Raw genomic sequence first — 25,654 nt, 5'->3', positions numbered from 1 at the left:
TAGCTTAATTTGACAAAATTGAAGCATTTCGGCTGCTAAAAGCGAATTATCATTTCACTATTTCACTTTCATTATTAATTGAACAAAAACAAATCATAATTTAGATTTTATATAGATCTCGTAGCTAGTGCTCCTTTGATTCTGACAATTGTGCGTTTCCATACCATTTGTTCTTGCTAGTGGCTTTCGCAGGATGACCAAAAAAAATCTGTGTTCTGAAACCACTTAATTTGGCCTAATAGAATTGTACTAGATTTGGTTTGTTGTAGCCCTGCAACATTTCAACGGTTCTTTAGCCATTCCGTTACGTTAACGTCTAAATTTTAATTATATACTAAGTACTAAGAAAATTTGAAACCATGAATGAACGTTTGGACGGACTAAAAAATGCATTCACAAAATGAAAATATCATGGCCTTGAATTGACAGCAAAGAAGTACACTTTTTTGATAGAGTAAGTATTTGGAATACATAATTCCGAGAGATAACATTGCAATTGAAAAGCCATTAGGCATGATGTAAAAAAATGTTTAAAGGACTTGGGGTAAATCTTGTGTTTTTGAGCTATAGTTATTGCTTTGTTGCTCAAATCGAAAGCATTTCAAAACAAATGTATGTCTCTATAAGTCTATGCAATAGGGAGATATTATCATTTGGTTTGTAGTTGAAACCCAATCAGAACTAAAATAAAACAAGTTGCTTTCTTTAAAAAAAAGAAAAGCAACATGTGAACCAATACCGCTGACTGCCGTGTCACGAAAAGGTTGTTACTGAATTTGTGTTTGCTTTGGTGTGAAATACTAGACTGTGAATAGAAGAAGCCACTTGAAAGTGTATATATAAAGCTACTATATGAATTGAATTTTAACGCTCGACTATGTTATTCATTACTTTGGAACATGTAAGCAAAAACAGAGAGAATCATGGGATGAAGCGTATCTTAGGAGTGTAACAGCTGTTTTCCATTCGTTCCAATGTATTGTTAAATAAAATATAACGTATATTTTGTCTAGCTAACCCTTTTTAAATTTCCCTTGGAGTTTGGAATTTTATTTACACTTTTTTATCCAGTGCTTTCGACACATTGATAGAAAAGCATATCGATTCACCAGTGCTAGGCTATGTGCACAATATTTTTTTCATTTATTTTAGAATATCGGGCTAGGGATCTTCATTATAGTCAACCGCACCAATTTGTTCTCTTCGCAAAAAGGTTCCAGATCTTCATCAGTCAACCAAGCCAATTTGTTCTCTTCGTAAAAAGGTTCCAGGTTTTCATCATAGTGAATCATCCCACTTTGTTATATTGTTCTGGAAGTACAGCAACGATAAAAAAAAATAATGTAAAAACACGAACAGCACCGGGCATCAACATATATATAAAGAACAAAAATAGTTTGGATCGTTTTTAATTCTACTGGACTAAATATAATGTTCAAAGATGTTGAAAACCAATGCAATATCTTTTAAATATTAGATCTTTGATTCCATTATGCTCCAAAGATATATAGATGAGAACATGATTTCCGATACATGGATTTTAATCAAATTGAAGAACTTTCAACTACCGTTTGTCTTGCTAGCATTGTTATGGTTAATGATTTAAGAAGTATTAAAGTTAATAAACTCCGAACAATAAAGAACTTCTGAGGCCGAACTAAACAAAATCTACAACAACAACAACAAATCATAACCACCCCTTGAACCTGCTATTTAATGGTTGTCGTTCGTTGCTATTACGCTTGTCGTTTCGGGGCCTTTTAAAGTTCAGTGGCGGATCCAGGGGGTCGGGGAGTTGGGGTGGGGGATGGAATCCCCCCTTTTTTGACGATTAATGCATTTGAAGGGTGACATATTTATCATGATCGACTAACACATTTCTAATTCTTTAATTCATTTTTTAAATATCAATATCACAATCTTTTCAATTTCCAGAAGCAGTTCAGTCCGAACTTCCTGAAATTCCAAAATACTGTCCATTAACGTACACTTCTCCATTACGCAAATGCTTTGGTATTTCATGCATGTACACCAAGATTCATCCTTGGCATTGCCCGTTACACGTGTATTTTCCACCAAATTCTAGTGCTGAAAACTTAATTATTTGTGTATCAATTTTCTTTAAAGACAAAAACTCTCTCTTAAACACTGTGATGTTGATAATAGCGTCGTAGCTTTCAATACACGCTTGTCTAAAACCGGTTATTTCAGGACCATACAGACAGTCGCTAAAGGTAGACAAATCTGCTGATGCTGATAGATGAATTTCATGCAATAAGCCGTACACTTTTATTTCAAACAATCCACCACAGCCATTATGTGTAGCGGAAAACATTGCATTCCCTGGCCGATAATTCAGATTGAGATTTTTGGCCAGATTACGATATCCCATTAAATACTGTGTGGTTGTTATTTCTCCTAAGGATACTAGTCCTCCTGACAGAGCAAATGATATATTATGGCGCGAAACACCTTGTGACCATATCCAGCCTTTAGGAAAGGAGTTCCCCCAATTCTTCTCCATATGAACAACGCCATTGGTTCCCCCAACTAATTGTCCTGTTTGAACGTTCAATAGCTCATACTGAATGACAGGTGATCTCAGACTAAATACAAACCAGTGAAGTGGAACAAATGGAAGTTTATCAATCCAGCCTTCAGGTCCCTCCCCGTCTGGTCCCCACGATACAGGTTGTCCAATTCTACCTCTAAAAATATATTTTCCAAAATCAAAGTGAAACGTTGTTATGTTATTAGTTTGTGTAAATAGACCAAACGGAGTTTGCCATGTGAAATGAGGCGGACTTTTATCATCTGGATTTTTGATCACAGGAGCGTCCCGGACTGTCACATTTAGATCCTTTGACCGACAAACGACGTTGCTAGAGTAAAGCTTGCAAGTATTATTGTTTTCTATGCAATGATTCCTGTGTAATAGCGAAGCCAGTACTTTGGGAGAGGAGGAATTGGTTGACTGGATAGACAAGACGTGACCAAATAACAATCCATAGCTATTATTGGTACTGAAATCAATTAGCCTCATGTACCAGCCTTCAAAGAAAGGTCCAACATCTGGGTAAACGTGCGGATCAAACTGGTTCGATACAGATACCGACACAAGGTTGAAACATACAGCCCAGATCAAAATCTCCATTATTGTCAGTCAGATATTATAACTCTTTTACTAGCAGGTAATTTCCATGATCTGAAAGTAAAGTAAATATATTTTAGTTCGTTTGCAGAATTTATTATAATTAACGTCTTATCAAACATTGACAACGACAAAGCCGACCACGGAGTGAAAGGTCACTCAAGTCTCGCATGTTTAAGTAGGATTTTTTTTTCAACAATGAAATTTAATTGTCAGGTGCTAACTATATAATATTAGGCTGGTCGGATCATCAGTGGATCATCAGTAAAAGGGGCTTAAAACAGACAGTACAATCCCTTCTTTCTGATAAATCCACGACTAACAAAGGTTACAAAGAAACATCATGTGTAATGGTAGTACTACTCCATAGCCATTATATCTATGGTACTACTGAAATAATATAAACTCAACTTTAGATAAGATTTGTGTTTTTTCTCTGTTATATTTGAATATGACATAAGAATATCGATCGCAACCTGGTGCTTTTACACCTTTGACTTATTTCGCAGATGTATAAAATTATAATTGATATTTTTCCTGCCACAAGTCATTTTGGGTCCGTAAAAGGTCTGTTAAAAAATAAAATGTTTGCCCTTATCCAACAAACCCTAATTTTCCACATTGTTCGCCCTTAATTCCAGTCTATTGGGCACTAGCAAACATATTTTCCACATTCGATTGTTTATTCTAATTAAGGATCAGCAATTCAGTGCTGGTCGTTTGTTGGTGTTTATCATATTTGTTTTTTGTTTATTGTTCTGTACATAATGATATTGGTATTTTAATTTGAATTGTTTCACATTTGCTGTCGTCGGGACGTCTTTTATAGATTTCTATGTGGTATAGGTTTCGATAAATGTTGTAGTGCCAAACTTGGCTTTTGGTTGTAAGTGGTAGAGCTTAATCCGAGGAAGAGTGTGACAGACAGATGGCAGTGTGGCTTTGACTGTGTACTGATTTCCTGCTGTGACAAGATACTCTTGTTGGCTAGAGTTGTTTGACAGGCCTGAAAATAATCATCTGTTTACTGAGAATCGTCTTTATTCACTGCAAACATTAACTAATGGTCAAGTGACGCTATTCAGTGACTAAAGATAATTCACAGATTTGGACAATTTTGCAGGTACAACCAATCGAAATTCGGTTCTTCTTATTAATCCTTGGGCTAACTCAAAAGTTCAAGTTACTACGTATTAGGATTATCCACTAAATTGCTTGGAGATGTAGGAACTTAATTGCAACTATTGTACATAGACATTGTTATTAACAAATAATTTACACCTATTTGGGCAAAAGAGTGTGACAGGATCTTATATAATAAAATTTATCATTAAGATATGACAAAGAAAAGATAATTCTTAATACTAGTATCATGTTCTTAAGAATATAACAAAGAATAAATTAATTGTCCAGTTGTGACAAAACTTCAAAATATTATTGAAAAAGAAAAATTCAAATATTTAATAAAATAAAAGCTTTTCTTAATGAAAAGTTAAAATAGGAATGTTTATGCAAAATTACACTTAGACACTGTACGTTGACCTATATAGTACATTTTGGTATCTCGGGGAAGATAGTCATCTCATTTGCAGTTATCTGCAATTCTACCATTTTTTTCTAATTTTTATAATGAGAACGATCCGTCTTCAACCAGCTCTTGTGTTTAGAAATTTTTTGAACACTTTTTGCAATCTTATGTTTCGAAGATTCTACCGAAAATACCGACTGTCACTGTCTGAGAAGAATGTTATCCTGTAGACTACATGTACAACAAAAAAGAGTCAAAAGTTTGTAAATTAAATGATTGATTTATCATATCTTTTTTTTGTCATTTTTACAGCTATTTACCGACTTGATATTTTTGTTTAAAAATTCAAGACATAATTCAAGATACCAAATAAGAAAGTAAAGGGATAGGGATCTTTAAGGCTAACTTAAAGGATTAAGAAATATAAGGCTCATCAAAAGTGCGAACTCTTTAGTGTTTGTGAATTGAAACTGGAAAATGGCTGTTTTATAAGTTTTGAAACTCCCTCAAAATCTTTTTCAGCATGCAAGACAATGATATTATTCCAAAATTGAGGAATACATTTGTGAGAAGTTAATAGGCAACTTCTGTAGCTCTTTTTTATGATAGACGTTCGTTTATGCAAAATATGGTTAAATGATCTTGATAATTCTCAAAATCTCATAATTTTGTTAAATTAAAATCTCCATCAGTCAGACTTTGCCTATCAACTTGCCCAATGACATGAGTTAAATTCCCTTTACAAAATAGGTTTAACTACAACTTCTTTTATCAGACTTTAGTGATAAAGCTGACATTCTTCAGAAGAAAAAAAACCAAATTTATACAAATTGATGGCGATAAGAATCACATTTTCATATTTCTGTGTTTCTTTTTTTTATAAGTTTTTCTAGACCTCCAAACCTAAGCTTATATACCTGCAACAAAATTGTAACATCGTTTTTACCTAGTTTAGTGTATATGAATGATCTTTTTGTTGATTGAATAAGTAAAATTAATGGTCCATCCCTTTTATTTTACTTTCAATGTTGAAATTCTTTTCCTTTTTGTCGAGCCTGCGACTTTTGTCGCAAAAGCGAGACATAGCGAACCAACCTACATTCTGTCGTCAGCAGGGTACAAAAATATTCACTCTGAGGTTAAAGTTTTTAAATTTTTTTTTAACTTTCTTAAATTATCATGGATTTCTACCAAACTTGAACAGAAACTCGTTTATGATCATGAGATAAATTTCAAAAAGTAAATTTTGTAAACATAAAATCAAGTGTTATTTTAATAACTTTCTGAAACTATCATGGATTTCAACTAAACTTAAACTGAAGCCTGTTTTTGATCGTAAGATAATATCAAGAGGTAAAGTTTTAAAAAAATCCTTGTTTTGTATATTTCCTAAAAATTTGCAATTTTTCTTTCCAGTTATCATCTGAAGTTAAATATTTTTAAAATATTTATCAGATTTCATAAACCATCCTGTTTTTTTACCAAATTTGGACAGGAGCTTCTTACAGTACTAGTCAAAAGATAGAATCTAGAAGAAAATTTTAATATTTTTTCCCCATTTTTGTTGAGCCTACAACTAACACCAAAAGTAGACGAGACAATGGGTTCAGCGAAACCCTTACAATTTTCATAGCTGAATATAATAGTAACCCATATCCAGTTAGGGGTTGAATTGAAGGTCATGAATACGAATTCAATGAGGTCAAATTATTAACTTGCAAGTGCACAACTCATCAGCAATGTTTCTATGCTTATTTAACAACAACGAAAAAGAATCAGATGGGCTGCTAAAAGTGAATTATAATTTCACTATATACACCAAATTCCAGCTTCCTCTACAATTTTGTTCTAATTGTCAATCCTTAGTTTTTCTATACATTTAGATGCGTAAGTTCTCTCTGTTTGAATTTCTTGTTCATTTGATGAGAAAAAAAAACAAAAAAACACCAAAATACAGATGTTTCATGATCTTCTTCACATTTGTTTTACATGTACCACAAAAAACATGCTCTCTTCTTGTGTATAATTCGGAGTTTAGTATGACGTCCATTATCACTGTACTAGTATACATATTTTTAGGGGCCAGCTGAAGGACACCTACGGGTGCGGGAATTCTCGCTACATTGAAGACCCATTGGTGGCCTTCGGCTGTTGTCTGCTCTATGGTCGGGTTGTTGTCGATTTGACACATTCCCCATTTCCTTTCTCAATTTTATCTGTAGATTTACAAATAGAACATGAATATCCATTTGATGCTGGCTTTTAAAAGCAAACAATATATGTAAAGTTATTGCTATAAAGGGAATCTTGATATTATTAATTTTGAAGTCTTCAACTTTATCTCGAAACCCTGTATGGTTATATCTTTAAGACCATCCTCTGTGTTTAAAAGCAAAATTATTTCATCTGGCAAGGAATATGAAAGTAAAAAAAATGATAATTTGATAGATATAGGAAGATGTGGTATAAGGGCCAATGAGACAACTCTCAATCCAAATAACAATTTATAAAAGTAAACCATTATAGGTCAATGTACGGACTTCAACACGGTGCCTTGGCTCACACCGAACAACAAGCTATAAAGGGCTCCAAAATTACTAGACGTGTAAAACCATTCAAACGGGAAAACCAACGGTCTAATCTATATAAAAAACGAGAAACATGTATAAGTTACATAAACAAATGACAACTACTGTACATCAAATTCCTGACTTAGGACAGGTGCAAACATTTGCAGCGGGATTAAACGTTTTAATGGTACCAAACCTTCTCCCTTTTTCTGAAACAATAGTATAACATCACAACATAGAAAAACACACGATAAAATATCAATTGGAAGGCTTAACTCAATAAAAAAAAGGTAAATTAACACACTATGAACGAATAAATTTGTTCTGTCTATATATTTTTTTTTATCAAACAAAGAATCCTTAAATTATTCATAATCCCTGAAATTATATTAGGGAATTTGTAGAATAATTATTCAAATGTTCAGTGATTATGTAAAATCACTGGTCATTTTCAGGGATAATATATAATTACTAATGATTTTAGTAATTCTACATATTCCCTGAAAACTTGAGGGATTCTACATAATCCCTGATTATACAAATTCCCCCTGCCCCCCCCCCCCCCTAAATCCGCCTCTGGTGACCGACGACTTGTCTCCTGTTTGTATAAAATACAAACCCACTGGCGCACCTAACTCACAGATTGGTAGACCAAATACAAACGATGGATTTCAGTATGGATTTATCGAGGGATTTATGTTTTTCACATTAAATAAACAGACGTTTTCAGTGCTAAGGGCCGTTACTCTCACTGTAGACTTTACCTCAGTCGACACAACATAATGATATAGTCACAGTTTACAGGTTGCCAAAAAATTAATATTCCGTTATAATAAAGTTGACAAAATGATTTTACAACTAAAATGTGTTCATAGCCTAAACGGATGCATCATTTTCTATGTTCAGTTGACCGTGAAATTGGGGTAAAAATTCTCAATTTGGCATTTAAAAATCATGATAAAGATCATATCATAGGGAACATGTGTACGAAGTTTCAATTTGATTGGATTTAATTTTTTATCAAAAACTTCTATGACCAAAACAAACGGACATGCAGACAGATGTACAGACCGAAAAACAGATAATGCCCCTCTACTATCGTAGGTTGAGCATAAAACATACAATAAGCACTTAAGAAACAATACAATTTATTTAAATTTTAATAAACTAAGGCAGAACCGAAAAGAGTAAACAATAAAAAAAAAGCATACTAAAAAGAATGCAGGACATGCATTCTTTACATCTAGCCCCTCTCCCCATAAAATCTAATGATAGCTCACTATAATAAACCCGTTATTGAAAAGATAGATATATGTACGCTATAAAGATTAACGAATCAAAACAAAAATGAAAAAAGTTAAGTAGCAAAGATTAACATGTGTTATAGTATCATGTAATCCGAGGTATCATGCAGAACCCCCTCCCAAAAAAAAAAATTATAAGTAAAGATTAGTGTGAACATCTAATCAGAAAGTTTGTAAAGAATAGAAATGTTAATTTCATTTTGGAAAAAATACAAAAACGAGTTATCGTGTATGATACCCCCACAAATGTAGAACACGAAAAGTGTCACGATGGATCGTTCAAGGTCACATCGGACACACCCCCATGTTTACTCTGAGGAATGTCGGGTTACATTATGAGATAAGGGTGATTATGGGCTATAAACAGGAAACCAGTACGTGCAAAAGTTTTGATCTGTAGTGTGTTCATCTCATGATCAATTGTTTAGTGCATTTCGCTAAAAAATTAGAAAAAAGGAAGCAATAAACACACAATATTAGAGACTAGTGTAAGTTAACAAATTTACTGATGAAATAGTGTAGGAGAAAATAAAATCATCTCATTGAAGCGCACAATAAAAAAAGTCACGTGTCAATGAGTAAACCAACACTTTAGTATAAAAAAAAGTCGGTCATTTACCTATAGCAAACAGAAAAACATTGCTGGTAAGATATCAGGTTATCATGTTAGATGTGTTTGTTTATTTATGTTGATAAAACAAAGTTAAAAATCTGTAGAAAATAAAAACATTCGAATTGCTCGTAATGTCACAAATTAATATTGAACTTTCAAGTCACAAGTGTTTCGTTTCAATACAAAATGAAAATATATTTATCAGAATCTGGGAATTTTCAGACGGAAATGTAATATCAAGGGAATTAATATTACAGCCATGGTAATCAAAATACATACAAATGATCTGTTCCATGAAATTTCTTAAAACTGATTTAACACAAACTTCACAATCCACAGCAGTTCTCTCAGGACACTGAGGTGATGACCTACATAATTATAATATATGTTATTGTACATGCATCATTGCACATGTATGCAAACAGAACTTGATAAAAACAGAACTTGATAAAAATAGAATCTGACATTTAAATTATTTAAACATTTGCACAGTACTTTAATAATGTATATAAGTGTTCCACAATTTAAATTAAATTTCTAGTTTGCCAAAAATCTAATTATGTACTTTCTATTTTGTTCAGTACTCTGCAATATTTGTTCCTTTATCTTTGAAAATTCTTTACATTATATTTTTGATGTATTATTTTAAACTTGAGGCTAATTAATTTACTTACCATATACTAAGTAGCATATACAGATAAATTGTGTAGTGGCTGATCCAAAAGGGGGGATAGGTGTTGTCAGGGGTTTGTTTTTTTGGGATGATCAATGCATTTGAATGGGGACATACAGTTGGAACCCCCTTTTAATGCTCCATTTATACCCTATATAATCAAACAAATTTTTCCCATTAAAAAGGAGGGCAAGTCCGCCTCTGGATATAAGTCAGAGTTGCAAATAGATTTTAGAAGAAGTGGCATGAGTGCCAATAAGACACCTCTCCATTCAAGTCACAGTTTGTAATGAGTAAACCTTTATAGATCAAAGTATGACCTACTGAGTTCAACACAGAACCTTGGCTCACATTGAACAGCAAGCTATAAAGTAAATAATAATACATGTACAGTATATGTGTACTTATTTAACATGTTTAAGTAAATTTTGTTTTTTTTATAATGTTTAAATAATCTCCCCTTAATTTTATAAAAAAATACTTGTATCAGTAACTTTTTACAATCTCTAAAATTCTCAAGTTTTGAGATGTAAAAACATGCCTCTAACAATTTTTCTAAGGTTAGCTCATAATTTTTATAACAGAGCAGATTCCCATTGATTGTGTTACACAAACAACTACTAAATATATAATAATTATAAATAATATGTACATATAAATATATCTTGAAACAGGATACTATGTGTTTCCTTTGTTTATTTTGAGAGTAGTATTATAGATACAGTTATTGATTTACAACAGCAACAGTTTAATAATCTTAGTCATGACAGTGATAGGTTACAGTTGCATTGTAGTATTCCCAACTTGTATGGAAACATTGTATATTTTTACCATTAAAAGCTTTTAAACTATTTGCTTCTTTTGTAATATATACCAGTCAGAAGACCAATATTCCAACATTTTTATTACATGTACATGTATGTGTCTAAACAAAATTTTGCAAATACTTACTAGTCCTAATAAAATTTTACTAGTCTCGGGCCTAAAAATAGTGACTAAAGGTACAGACTGTTGTAAACTATATAAGATACATTTTAATAATGATATTTAATGTGTACAGCTTAGAAGTACTTTGTTTACAATTTTGAATATTGAATGGTTTCAAATCATTGGATAAGACAGTCGAACCTAATAAATAAATGAACATTGAATGATTTCAGATCATTGGATAAGACAGTCGAACCTAATAAATGAGAACCACCTCTTCAAGACCTTCTGGGTTCCAGTGTATAGATTCTGATGATATTAGTAAGTTTACCTAGTATTGTCAAACAAAACTTATTTATTAGTAACTCTACCTATTATTGTCAAATAAAACTAAGATATGATCAGTCTATCTATTATTGTCAAACTTGCTCAGATATCAGCATATGTGAAGTACAAAATGTACTGAGATCAAACAAACCACTGATTTTTTATTGTTTGATCTCAGAACTTCATTGGTCAAAATACAATTATGGCGTAAAATTTTATTACTTTCCTCTGAAACTCCTATTGTGATGTTATAAAAAGGTGACCATGTCTGATGACGTCACATAGAAATAACACAAGTTTTTCGCAAATCATTTGAAAAGAAAGGATTCAACTAGTCTAAAAATCATTTAAAAATCATAAAAATTGGGGAATCAGATTCCACCACCAAATCTTGTGCAATACAATATTTATTCACTCTCAGCAGTAAAAAATTAAATATTTAAAATGCTCTGTGAACCTCACGTTTTAAATTTAAAAATTTAACTGTTTGAGTGGATAAATATTGTATCACACTCGATACAGTCGATCATCATGGTCATGGCAGTGGAAGAATCTATATATGTTGAAAAAAAAGTATCACACACACTTTCATGACTTTACTTATATATATCAAAATGTCATATTTTAGCCAGGCATGTTCCCATGGGCCTCTTGTTAAGTTTAGTATACAATGGTATAGGAGATACTGTGATAGGAATTTTCATTATATGTATCATAATGTACTACATGTTCTACTATACTACATGTACTACATGTTCAAAGTTTTAAAAGGCAGGGCTCACACTACTTCAGAATTATAGGGAGAAGTGACTTCTCTTTTTGAAACTGATAGGGAGAAGTGGTGAGATTTGAAAGAGAAGTGCTCATTCGCGCGGGTGCGCTACAATGTTTGGATTTTACAATAGTATAAAGGGCCATATGTAAATAATGTTCTTTTTATGTTGTTCAATTCATATGAGTAAAAAATTACAATTAAAGTAACATTTGAAATTAAAAGTTGTTTAAGTTTTACTAAGGTTCTTGTGAGAAACTACCAACTAAATATCTAGCACTAAAAAAAATAATTTTATTTTAAAAATGTAAAGAAATTATATCAATTACAATTTAATTAAAAATTATCTTGTGTATGAAATTCAGTGTTTCTCATAAAAAAAATATAAAAGTTATTAAGCTGGGCCATAATATATTGATATTAGTATAATAGTCTCAGAGTTAAGCAACTTTAATCAATAGTTTGAAACATTCATAAAAAATATAGGGAATTATATACACCAATCAATTAGATGTAACCAAAAGTCTCTTAATGCGTGTTGGATGCGTAATTTTTCCCTTTGGGATCAATATTCTTCTGTCAGCTGTTCCATCCGTGCGTCCGTAGTAATTATTGTAAAAGTACGGATTTCGGTCATAGCTGGTCCGGTTCAGATCCGTAGTTTAGAAATCGGTCAATGGCGGAAGAATGCAAGAAAATTTACAAAAATAAATGATGTTTGACAAGTTATTTGGAAAGGAACATGACGGTTTTAATGCAATAAATGGATTAAACATTTACTGGAGGCAACTTTTATCACCTTTAAATGAAGTAACAAACTTATTTTGCCGCCGAAATTTAGGTTGATGTACGTTTTCGAGTAACAAGCACCGGAACTTGCGAAAATGCACGAAGTGATAAAAAGTTGTATTTTTATCAAATAACCTGATACACACTGCGAAGACAATGCTTCAACCTCTTTTCTAAAGAAAATGAATAGTTTATGTCTGAATTTCTTTAATTATCAGTTAAAAATTAATGTTTCATCAACTTGGTAAAAATTGAAAATGTCCGATGACGGAAGCGACTGAAAGCGACTTTCGTCAAGACCAGGACGACTTGTTTTCGCTTTTGGGGGTCGGGGAAAGCGAAGTGACGGTCGGGAGGGCGACTTCTTCGCCCAAGTCGCCTGGTAGCGTGAGCCCTGACAGGGTGTATTTGCATCCAGACAGGGAGGGATGTAGTAAGGTATATTTTCACAATCAGGTATTATAAGGAAAATAAATATGACTTGCTCTTGTGGTGATCGATCTAGTTTTGCTAGTTAGCATGGTTAGGCTGTAAGTTATAAAAAAAGTTCGTTAAATCAAAATTTAACTTTAAGAAAAAATATTTTTAGACTTTTGAAAATAATTATGCAAATTTAATTGATAGCTTGCTTGCTCTTCATCCTGGCAATTTACTATAACTACATGTAGTGTCTATTTCTACAGACATTCAATCACTACCATCAAATTTCTTAGTATCATGTTAGAAAAAAATATCAAATTTTATTGTTATGGGATCTACAACTGTCATACTAACAGGAAAACTGTAAGGATTGTTCATTGATAAAAATAATCCCTACTTCATTGACAAAACTGGTATTATCTTAGTACTTATAAATGTCAAATGATGTCATGTGGGTACTGTCTGATCAGAGTCAAGGTCATATGTGTTTTATCTGAATTAGGTTGTTATTGTTTATAAAAAGTTACATGTAAAGAGTCATATTACTTGTTGAGAAATTGAAAAATGACCAGGACAAGTTTTCTTAAAGGAGATACAGGAGGTAAATACTTTATTGAATATCTTACATGTGTGTGTATGTGTGTGTAAATACTTTGTTTAGTTTATTTGAATCTTGTACTTATACATGTACTGTGTACATGTTATTTAATTATATAACTGCATTGTGTCTGATATTGCATCAGAAAGTTTACAGTGTTATTGCCCCTATGCTTTCCAGTTAACATATTAAATATTACACCATGCATACATGTGCATATATTATATTAAAAATGTTAAAATTAACAGCCATAATTTAGGGAAACAGTAGGGATAGTTTTTGGGGTGTATGTAGGGAGGAGAGTATAAGATTTTGATGTGCAAGTGAAGTGGAGGGTCTAAGGTTTTAACTTTTAAAATAGGTATTAGGAGCACAGGGTTTAAGTTTTTGGGTTGTATGCGGAGAGGAGTGTTTAAGTTTTTGATGTGCAAGTCAGTTGGAAAGTTTTTGTTGTGCAAGTGCATGAAGTGAGATGAAGGGTTTAAGGTTTTAAAATGGGTATAAGGAGGACAGGGTTTAAGTTTTTGGGTTGTATGTGGGGAGGAGGGTATAAGATTTTAATGTGCAATTGAGGTACCCGGTGGAGGCTTTATGATTTTGGTGTGTATGTGGGGAGGAGGAACAGAGATATTGGTGTGCATGTGAGGGATTAGGATTTTAGAGTGGTTATTGGTTTTAGAGGGTTTAAGTTTTTGGGGATGTATGTTACATAAAGGGCATAATATTTGTGGTGTTCATGAGGAGGAGGGATTAAGTTTTTGGGGTGTATATTGGGAAAAGAGTACCATTTTTTGGTTTGTATGTACCAATGTTAGTGTTATACACATGTTTAATACACAGACATTTACCATTGTTTACAGAGCCGTGGATACATATATTATTTGACTTACCTGACTGTTAACACCACACTCAAATGGAAAACAATTGAGGTCAAAGTTCTATTGATTTAATGACTGGACCACAAGTTTTAATTGATTATCCTTGTCCTTGGCTTATCAGTTGTGTGATCAGTGTGACCTTATATTCTTGTATAACAAAGTCAATTTAATAAAAGAAATATTCATAGTACAGTGTGAACTACAAACTAACTTATATTATAGAACTACTTTTTTGTACATTTGAATCACATGTTCATGTTTTTTTTTTTAAATTTTTGGAACGTCTCAAAACAAGGTATTATTAAAATCTGGAATAAATTTGAATTCTGAAAATTGATAGAAAAGAATGAATGGTGAAAACTAAACCTTAAACAGAGTTAAGCATGCATACACTGCTTAGAGGTTAATTTTACTTTCACATATATTTCAGTATGGACTAATAGCCATGTGCGCATGCAACCCTATTAAGTTTTCATCATACTTTTCTTATCAATTTTCCAGAATTCAAAGTTATTCCACATTAAAAAAAAGGGTTGTTTCAAGCAGAATACAGAGGACATAAGGCAGACAAATTAATCCTGTTTATTTTTATTTTTAGAACGTCTCAAGCAGACCGATGTACAGTTACACCCCCTTACATTACCTATAACCCACAGAACCAACAAATTAATCCTGTTTATTTTTATTTTTAGAACGTCTCAAGCAGACAGATGTACAGTTACACCCCCTTACATTACCTATAACCCACAGAACCAACAAATTAATCATGTTTATTTTTATTTTTAGAACGTCTCAAGCAGACAGATGTACAGTTACACCCCCTTACATTACCTATAACCCACAGAACCACCCGGTCCCCGTCAGGTGCCAAGACTTGTGCCTGGTCACCAGATAATACTTATTTTGCTTGGCCATGTGGTGGAGGAAAGGTTGAACTGGTACCCTGGGATAACAGAGAAAACAAAATGTGAGTGATTAATATTATATACATGTATGTGTAGTCGAAAGGAAACATGAAAAATCAGCTATGATGACCTAGCTTTAGTTGTTTACATACAAGATTTTGTTCTCTGATGAATAGTCGTATGATGTCTATTATCGCAGAACTAGTATACATTTTTGTTTAGGGCCAGCTAAGCACACCTCTGGGTGCAAAAGTTTCTCTCCCTGCATTGAAGACCTAGTGATGGCCTTTTGTTGTCTGCTCTTTGGTTGGGTTGTTGTCTCTGTGACACATTCCCCATTACCATTCTCAATTTTATGTTTTTGTGGCATCAATACCACATCTCGTCATTTTGATATTATGTTTCAGTGAGACACATACATTATGATTATCTCAACAAAAAACTCAAAATAAAAAAACTTATGACTTGCACATGTTACATACAGCTGTTGATTTAAAATATCAATATAGAAAGAAAATGAGAATAGTTTAATATCTTGCAAGCAAAAAGATACAATCAATTTGCACTTCCTTTATGTAAATATCTCTTTGCGGATCTAAACAACCAAATAACCTTTAGAGGTCAAAATACAAACGTCAACAATGTTTATATAATTAGGTGCATGTACAATATATTTAGCTCTAGATTGCCATGAGTGAATAAATTAGACAAAACCTATCAAAGAACTGCTTGCAACTCTAAATCTCAAAATACAGAAAATGTCAAGTATGACAGTAAGCAACCAATTATCAATGATTATAATGATGCTGTTTCAGGACTGGCTCTATGACCAGGGTTGAACAAGGTTAATGACACCATAATCCTTCTCTTTGACCATAAAGTTTAAAAGTTTTCCTCTAATTGTTATAACATTTAATTTGATAATTGATTTTATATAATTTTATTTTATTTCCACACACAGAGTGTTAAATGAGGACATATTATTATATGAAGATGCAGAGAATGTAACATTACATTTGGATGGGAATTTACAACAACAGAATGAACAGAGACCAACTAGAATTTTAGATGGCGTTGAAGTTGTTTGGTCTGTTGCCTTTGGATCTGGTTCTACTAAAGGAGATAATACTTTGACGTGGAAACATTTGAAAGTAGACGAGGGTCTGCTACTAGCCACTGGTCATCAGAATGGTAACATTAAAGTTTGGGACTGTAATACAGGTAATAGACTTGTGTATTTTACAGGAAAACTGTATATATTATCTGTAAATCAATTGTGAGTGTTACAAATTGTTGGAAAAAGCTCAAATATTTATTATTGCAGGAGAACTATAATTAAGCTCACAGGAAGAATAAGGAGATGTGGTATGATTGCACATGAGACAACTTTCCACAATATTTCAAATTAGGTGAATATAAGCAATTGTATGCAACCATATGCATACTGCCTTCAAAACAAAGCAAAGAATGAAACCCTCCTTTTTTATCTTTTCTATATACTTCATTGTTACTTACCTGAAATATTCAATTTTCTAAGTTTAAAAATTTACACATTTGATAAGTAACTTGATGACTGTAATAAATTACTCAGTTTTCATGAAATTATTTGCCAAGCCATGAGACCAACCATGCTTGACCATTCTTGATCATTGTACTTTCGGTTTAAACTAGTTTTGTCATATCAAAACAAATGACAGACAAAAATCCATTTTGTTGTTTATTTCTTTCTTTATATGATTGTTTATATATAGTATATAGGATCACTGAATAATGTATATGTATTGTGTGCTCGTATGAATACTTTGTAAAATGCAACTAACACAAGATATAAATATAAGATATATTTTGCCAATCAAATCCCCTGGTTTCATTAGCAATTAATAACACAGGGAGGAACCTCAGCGTCATTGTTGTAGCGCTAATGGGATATTGTTCACAACCAGTAGTGAAATAAAATATTTAAAGTTGGAAAAGAAAAAAAAAATCAAAGAATGAAACCCTCAATATATATTCTGGATTCATTATTATTTATAGTATAACAATTTTTGTTGGTTGCATGGGTACAGGTGAACCACAAATTCAAATGTTAAATGAACATGATGAATAACATATTTTAAAGAGGCTGTGTATACAACGATTGACAAAACCACGAAATCAAATATTCACCAATATGCAAGTTTTCAACAATCCACAAAATTTGATTTAATAATGACCACCAAAAATAAATGAATTCACAGTAGTTTATACTCAACAGACCCCAATTACACTTTCGAAGCCTCTTTTATTGCAGTATTTATTATATCTCTATGTGGAGTCATTATGTGGAGTTAAATGCTTGACAAATTACAGATTTTCCATTGTCTTGTATACAGACTTTGGCAAAACCACAAAATTAAATATCCTCGAAAGTGTATTAACAAAAATTCGTACTCACTAAATTTAATCAATACACAGTATTCTGAAAATCAGAGTGTTATAGGTCAATCAACGGCCATTCCACCTGTTTCACAGATAATTAGACCTGTGTGTTCTGTTTATTGATACATGTATTGTTATAATCACTAGTACAAAAATGTAGTTGTGATTTAAAACCCAATATGTACAAAAATCATGTACTGTTTATTGCAATTTTTATGATTTTCAAGTTATCTTGTGCGTTCTGCATATTGAAATCTTTATCATCATTTTCGAGAGTGATTTTTAAACCTTTTGTGTACTGTAAACTGTAATATTTATCATTGCAGGGAAACTACTTCTCATGTTAAAAGACCATAAAGACATTGTTAAAAGTTTAAACTTTGCTCCAGATGGAAGTCTCATCCTCTTGTCAGGGTCCAGAGATGGAACTATTAAATTTTGGGACCTTAACGACGACGGAAATATGTATAAATCACTGCGAGGCAATACTAAATGGGTGTATGATACTAAATGGTCACCCAAATGTGGTATGATTGCTAGTGTTGGCAGTGGAAAAACTGTAAGTTATATGTCAGTCAAAATAGACAAGATTCAGGGGAGATAATTATTTAAGTCTATTACTAATTTGGTTTATGAGGATGCCAATATAACAGAAACTGATCTCAGGACTTCAAATCTGAAATTTCAAAATTGCACAGAATTATTATTTATATCAGATAAAAAATATATCTTTTGGTGTTTTGAAACATACAACACAATATATTGTTTTTTCCAGATTTTTTTTGTTATTTCCCTCTGTGTTTAGAATTTACCTGGAGATATAAATAAAGAAGATGTGGTATGGTTGCCAATGAGACAACTCTCCACAAGAGACCAAATGAAGCAGACATTCACATCTATAGTTCACCAACTTAAAATAGAAATGGTCTAAATACAATGTAGGTGTTGAACTAAACAATTTATAATGAATAGAATATTTTGATATTTGATTATTGTTTGTCTAAATGCTATATTTACCTGTGTTTTTTTATTTATTTATCTAGAATTCAGTCATAACTTATTTCAAAAAGCAGTCAATTCATTTTTCCATATTTAAATATTTTTCAGGTGATACTATGGGATTTGTTGAATAATTATTCTCCATCTCATTTACATGGACATTACCATGATGTTATTGGATGTTGTTTCTCACCAGATGGCGCCTTATTAGCTACTGCATCTTTTGATACCAGGGTTATATTATGGGACGTATATACTGGACAGTCGCTTCAAGAACTTTGGTAGGTGTTCTTTTAAAAAAAAAAAATGAATGAATTATTTTAAAATTCCCGAGTTTGGTGCATTTAGATTATGTTAAACATATTTTATTTGCAAAAGTAGCCAAAGGGACTGGACACAAGTTAAAACAACATTTGTGACGTCCTCTCACATTTAATGTACAACATTTGTACAATGAATATAAAAACAGGATATCAGAGCCATTATCTGGCCAATAGTAAAATCTTTGTAAAATATAACATCTAGCAACAATATTTTTGAGAAATCAAAAGTTATTGACTCATATCAAGATTTTAATGACAAGATCTCATAATGAGACTCCTTTTGCTGCTACTTTAAAATTTTTATTGATTTCTATCGAAAATTCTAACGATGATTTCCTGGATATTTTTTATAAAAGATTTATATTTTTAATTGCAGCCACATGTATCCTCCTCCACGACCAATATTTGCAGCCGGAGCCAATGAATTTTACATTCGAGGAATCTCATTTCATCCACACGGTCAGATGGTCCTTACCATTAATGATGATGGGTAAGACATTTGTATATTGTGGATTCATTAATATTCATTGGATACCAAATTTCGTAGGTACAGGAGAACCACCAAATGTTATGAATTTCATAAACGAATATATGCAGACTTTGGTAAAATCCACGAAAATGCAAGTTTTCCTCAATCGATAAAAATTGGTACCCATGAAAATAATGAATCAACAATATTGTATTATTTCAACAAAAGGAGACATGGGATATATGTCAATAAATAAAAAATCAATCAATGACAATATTACTTAGCAAAAGATGACTATTTGTTCTTCATATGGATCTGCCAGTTTCTTGCAGAGATCAAATAATTGACAGTCAAAACATGTATATAAATCTTAACTTTTATCAATTAAAAATGCTAATAAATATATTAAAATGAGATGGGGTAAAACTCACAATGAGACAAATAGATAGCTTATCTACCAAAGTTAAAATGAAGTGAATGTAAGTGATCATAATAGGACTTCTATTTGTTGGTAGAAGCAAACTCTGAATTTTTAGTTCTTAGTGAAATTTGTGGTCTCATTATCTTGGAAAGAATATCAATTATTTTTAGTTAGAAGAATAGACCTAAACTATTTTAAACTTATTTATTAATAGTGGATTGGGAAACAAGTTTTACTACTTATATTAGTCCCTTTCCAATTTGCGGGTGTGAGTGCCGCCTTGTAGCGACATTAACCTGCTCTTTTTCAAAAATCTACAAGGGTGTCTTTAACGTGCAAGAGATATATATGGCTGTCTCTTAACACGGGTCAGACATTTATCGTCCCCTTCCAACAGACTATCATCATTTCCTCACACCATACACACCAAATGCAAATGGTGACAAGGGAAAGCCAAAAATTCAGTCTCTGAAATTTTCATCCCGGACGGGAATCGAACCAGGAACCTTTCTTTTTGTAGTCTGATGCACTTACCACAACATGATTGCTCTCTAAATGATTTAAATAAGTGCAATGTTGGAACATAAAAGAATTTATAACAATTATTTGTGTAAATATTTTAGGTACGTGCGATGTTGGGACTTAGAAGAAGATGACACCGACCCATCATATGTTGTTGAGCAAGCGAATGCTCTTTACTGCACATTCTCACCAAAAGGTCAACGAATCTCAGTCGGGTAGGTTTATGTTAAAGTTTTCATATTTACTGGTTTTGGAATTATATATTTGTATTTTAATCAGAAGATATTTTTATTATAAAAGATTTATTCTTAACAGTTAAGAAATGAATATTAAGATGCTATTTCTATGTAGAATTCAGTTTATCTATAGAAGTGACATTAAATTTTTTTTCAAAGAAATGATTTAATTGTAGATACTACTGAAATTTACATAAGAAGCCATTTTTGGTTAAATATATTTTTTTGAATCAAAGATTATCATAATTCAGTTATTGAAGTTAAAAACAAGATTTAATTTAGTTTAATTTAATTTCCAACAATACATGTAAAATTTAGAATGAGATTTTACAGCCTTCTTGTGGGTGAACATTTAATTTTCTTGTGGCAGAAAATGATTTCATTGGATTTCTTAATTTCTGGCATGAAATATTTATGTAGATTCATGCCAGTTGGGTAAAATGAACAGAATTTATACACATTATCATACATTTTGTATTCATCATCAATTATCACATACCTTTTAAACGAAATCCAAATCACATATTATTTGTGCTTTTCTAAAGCAATGTATACTTTTTCTTAAAAATCTAGATTTTTTTTCGCTGTTGAAAAACTGAATTCTACAAAGAAGATAAAAATGAACATATGATTATATTATTTTGAATTGAAATATTGATTTTTTAAAATTCTATTTAGATTATAATAAAAAAAAAATAAAAAAAATAGGAAAAAACCTATGGCAGTCATGATAGCCATCACTTCTACATCCATCATCAGTATTATGTAATTCATTGAATGGGGGTCGTAATGGGGGTATCTTCATGATGAATAAAGGTAAAAATTCTTGCCAAATGACACTAACTGTAATTTTTGGTGCATGACGATAAAATGTACACTTTCTTTTAGCCGATAAAAAATTAAACAAACTTGACGAATCACTTTAAATTTTTTCCTAAAATAACATTGATAATTATTTGAGACCTCTGACAAATCACAATAAGGTTATTTTAATGAATCACAGTAAACTTTTAACCAATTTGTCGATAAAGGAAGCCTAAAATTACTATTTGACGTCTGACAGTAAAGGGCATTACTACTGTCTTGAATAGAGGGGAAGTGGTCAATCTTAATTAGGTGAGAGATAAAAGACCCCTATTTATATTTCAATAAGCTTAAGATATTGTGTAATTTTGTTCACATTTAAATGATAAATTGCCTCTTAAATTAAAGTTATTCTACTTCCTTTAGACCTGAAGGTCAAAGGTCATGTGTTATACTAATTGTTTGTTCTGCAGAAAGCCCCAGTAGATTGTCGGAGAGTGAGGAAAGCTGGAAGAAAGTAAACCTTTCTCTCAGCATCATCACAAAGGTTCAGGTTGGTGTAAACATCATTTGATGTCCATTGTATTATTGTATTTATATTTATAAATGGAGTTAAGGGGTCATCCATAATTGTCAACCATTTTCCAAAGTGTATGAAACATACACTTGGGGGGAGGGGGTTAAAACATCAACATTACGTTTTTTTTTAATTTCAGCCTAATGTCATCAAATAAAACAGTCAAACATGTTTCAGTTTATTTTCAATGCAAATTTTTATATTAAACTTAACTGTAATAGACAGGATCTTCTTTTTATTAAGAATGATTGATTCTTGTCTTGAATTCTAAAAATAGTTGATGTACATTTTTTGAGGGAGGGTGGGGGGGTCTGAAAAAGTGTATGTTTTGTATAATTTGAATATGGTTGACAATTGCGGATGGTCCCTAACTCCAAACTTACAGTTAGATTTATCTATGTCATCATTTGATATCCATTATGAATAGTTATTTTGTATTTATAAAGGGAGTTAACTCCAACCATACATTTTATCTTTCAATCTGTCATTTTACTCTGGCAACTTACTACTGTAAGTTAGAAATGTAAAATTATGAAATATTTATTGAGCATACAAGTAAAATATTCTGAATCTTTCTTCTATTATGAATGGATTGAAATATTCAAATTCAAACAAACAATTTGAAAATAAACTGACAATGCCAAGAAAAGACAAAAAAAGAAAAAACGAACAACAGTATACAAAACACAACATAGAAAAATAAAGATTGAGCAACTTGATGATTTGAGAAATTGAAAGATATCTTATAAACTTCAATCCCAAATTTCACCCCTAACTGCAAAAAAAAATTAGAATTGAGAATGTTAAAATAATTGTGTCAAACAGTCAGCAATGTGACTTCAACCCAGTGAGAAAATCACCCACCAGCTTCAGTCCATTTATTTGGAAAATATGGCAAAATCGAAAAAAAAATTTCAAACTTTTCTGAAGATTCAATCTTTTAATCATGATAAAAAGTAAAATCTCAAAAATACTGAACTCAGAGGAAAATCTATTCGGAAAGTCCATAATCACATGGCAAAATCAAATGAAGAAAATGGTGGATTAAACCTGGTTTTATAGCGCTAACCCTCTAACTTTGATGACAGTCTCATCAAATTCCATTATATTTTTAAAAAGCTTCTGTTCAATTTTGATAAAATACTATAAAGAAATTGACAAAGTAAACAATTTCTGAAAAACTTACACTGTACCTGTAGGTATGAAAAAAGGTTTTGACAAGGTTATTGATCTAAAAAGAATTTAACTCATAGACTGAACCTAAATGTAACACTGCCACTGCTTGAATTTTGTGTTAATTCTTATTCATTTTCACTTTCTTATTTAAACAAATTACAGTCTTTTGTATTGATGGAAGTGAGTTTTAGTGGACAGAAGAATCAATAATGTCCTCTATCTTTGACCTGGGTTAATATATAGTTCCATCACATGACAGAATGGTTCTTCTGAGCCATTGTAATCACTTGTGTCAGTCTGATAATCATCAATTGTCAAAAGTAATGGAATTGAAAAAAAAAACCATACACAATGCCATTTGAAGCTTAATTTTCCATAAATTATTTTAAGGTTAAAAATCTTTAAGACATATTTAATACTCAATGTTCCAGGTTAACCCTACAGGCACCTTCAGACCGCTACTTTTATTTCTTCAGCCTTTTAAAACTTGTATTATAAAATAAAGTTAGAGTAAAACTTTATTTTGATTGGACATACTGACAAACATACTACAACATAAGCTCTATCATCTACAAAAGACTGTGGCTTGTTTAAAAAGATTAGAATCAAGCAGCAGACATATATCACACATATACCTACATACTATTGAAAGAATTATCTTATGAGAATTGTCTCTCAACCATATTTTTTTTTCTTCACAGGGATAAAGACGGAACGATCAGATTTTATCAGACGCCACCAAAAGTAGCTCGTCTCCAACATCTCTGTCGAATGGTCATAAGGAATCATGTCAAATCAACAAAAATCGATTTCCTACGCCTTCCATGCAGAATAAAGGAATATCTGAAGTATCACAACTTCACGAAGACTGGATAAAACAACAGTCGAATGTTGAACAGACTTTTTTTATATTGTTAGTTTTCCACTTCCTGTTCAGAATAAAGAATCTCCGATTTACTCTGGAGGGCAGCTAGGTGATTGGGAAACTCTTATGATACAGCTTTAAAAACAAAACAGATGGATTGAATATTTTTCATGGCACATTGAAAACTTATGTATTTGGTGCATTGAAACTGATGAATAACTATGTCTGGTTCATCAAAGTTATAATTTAGTGATTTCTTTTCATCCTGTTTTAGTTTATTATTCTTCTTTCAGTCTTATCATAGAACCTGTAAGTTGTGAAGTTTAATGGTTAATGAAGAATTCTATGTATTTGAATGAGATTGTTTTTATAATATTTCTTTGTCTGAAATATAGATAATGATTGGTTATCCATTTTCTTTGTCTGATAAAGGTTGGGCATCCTTATAAATAATATTGTATTTACCTATCAAGGAAATGAATGAAGAATTATTACAAGTTTAGAATAAGCGTCACATTTGTATTAATTTATTCATGATGACCTTCTCTTTGCCATAATTCTTATATACAAAGTGCCTTTCTGTAATTTCCCATTAGTTTTTCTTTAAAAAATCCTGGCTTTGATTTCAGATTTTCTACTTCATTTTAAAAAAAAAATCTTTGCCCAATAAGATTTATTCCTGATACAAGGCAGGTCACTGGTACTGTTTCAGTTTACTGAATACAGTTAAACCAGTTTTAATGAAAAATTCTTGAAATAAGACTTTTTTGTCAACTTTAAACTATGTCATTAATTCAAAAAGTTTTAAGCAGTAACTCCATATTATAATAATAGGATTGTTTTTAATATTTTTTGATAATTTTGAAATCAAGGGACCAAAAGAGAGGCTTTATCATACCTTCTCTTTTTAACATGGATTTCTTTTTTTTTTATTTCAAATTATCATTTTCATAATGATAACAAAAGGTTACATGTATTGGGGTTAAAGTAGAAGAAAGGACTTTAATTGAAAGTTAAAAGTCAAAGAGAAATCATAGAACTGAATGATGTGTACGGCTCCTCACAGGTCAGAAGACAGACATTTCAGTAAGAAATAGAATATATGCTCTTAACCACAGACCTTGAATAAGAGTAATTTCCCCTGATAAATTCCATCTCTGTATTGAGGTATTTGGATGTATTGTTAAGTAACAGAGGCACATTAACAGTTCTTAAACTCCCTCAATCCTTTATTTTATAAGTCATTTGTTCTGTTTATTTGTTATATATTATTGTTGATTATGTCAATTTTTTTCCAAGTGTTTTTTTGGCCTGTGTACATATTTTCTTATACATATGTATAGATGTAAATAATTGTACAGCTTTGTGATTAAAGTAATTAATACTCCA

General features: G+C 31.6%; 2 protein-coding genes across 8 annotated transcripts; one reads left to right on the top strand and one right to left on the bottom strand.

Moving 5' to 3' along the window:
• Positions 1 to 1,873: 1,873 nt before the first annotated feature.
• On the bottom strand, positions 1,874 to 9,553 carry LOC139528864 (uncharacterized). Its single transcript, XM_071325082.1, has 2 exons — positions 9,446 to 9,553; positions 1,874 to 3,205 (listed from the first exon to the last, which is right to left on the bottom strand). The coding sequence occupies exon 2, from the start codon at positions 3,152 to 3,154 to the stop codon at positions 2,039 to 2,041; it is 1,116 nt and encodes a 371-aa protein (XP_071181183.1). The 5' UTR covers positions 3,155 to 3,205; positions 9,446 to 9,553; the 3' UTR covers positions 1,874 to 2,038.
• On the top strand, positions 8,913 to 25,654 carry LOC139528863 (WD repeat and SOCS box-containing protein 1-like). Of its 7 annotated transcripts, none has more exons than XR_011665700.1 (10): positions 8,913 to 9,198; positions 11,000 to 11,087; positions 15,337 to 15,517; positions 16,417 to 16,676; positions 18,200 to 18,432; positions 18,981 to 19,153; positions 19,572 to 19,685; positions 20,709 to 20,822; positions 24,102 to 24,976; positions 25,068 to 25,654. XR_011665700.1 is itself a non-coding variant. In XM_071325080.1 (9 exons), exons 2-9 carry the CDS (start codon positions 11,030 to 11,032, stop codon positions 24,274 to 24,276), a joined length of 1,308 nt encoding a protein of 435 aa, XP_071181181.1. In that variant the 5' UTR covers positions 9,120 to 9,198; positions 11,000 to 11,029; the 3' UTR covers positions 24,277 to 25,654. The 7 variants fall into 7 exon arrangements, 2 of the variants coding, with proteins under 2 accessions (XP_071181181.1, XP_071181182.1); XR_011665702.1 differs by adding an exon at positions 22,121 to 22,200 and having other exon boundaries at positions 9,120 to 9,198; positions 24,102 to 25,654; XM_071325080.1 differs by having other exon boundaries at positions 9,120 to 9,198; positions 24,102 to 25,654.

This window comes from Mytilus edulis, chromosome 6, assembly GCF_963676685.1.
Source record: "Mytilus edulis chromosome 6, xbMytEdul2.2, whole genome shotgun sequence".
Classification (NCBI taxonomy): Eukaryota; Metazoa; Mollusca; class Bivalvia; order Mytilida; family Mytilidae; genus Mytilus; species Mytilus edulis.
Note: the sequence above shows the minus strand (reverse complement) of the source record. Positions and strands in the feature narration are given on the sequence as shown.

What these genes read in the sequence shown, in the direction of transcription:
- LOC139528864 (XM_071325082.1), bottom strand. Translation starts at nt 3,154, where the DNA reads ATGGAGATTTTGATCTGGGCTGTATGTTTCAACCTTGTGTCGGTATCT.
- LOC139528863 (XM_071325080.1), top strand. Translation starts at nt 11,030, where the DNA reads ATGAGAACCACCTCTTCAAGACCTTCTGGGTTCCAGTGTATAGATTCT. An exon ending in GTGTTGGCAGTGGAAAAACT is followed by an intron (nt 18,433 to 18,980) that starts GTAAGTTATATG and finishes AATATTTTTCAG; the next exon opens with GTGATACTATGGGATTTGTT. An exon ending in CAGTCGCTTCAAGAACTTTG is followed by an intron (nt 19,154 to 19,571) that starts GTAGGTGTTCTT and finishes TTTTAATTGCAG; the next exon opens with CCACATGTATCCTCCTCCAC.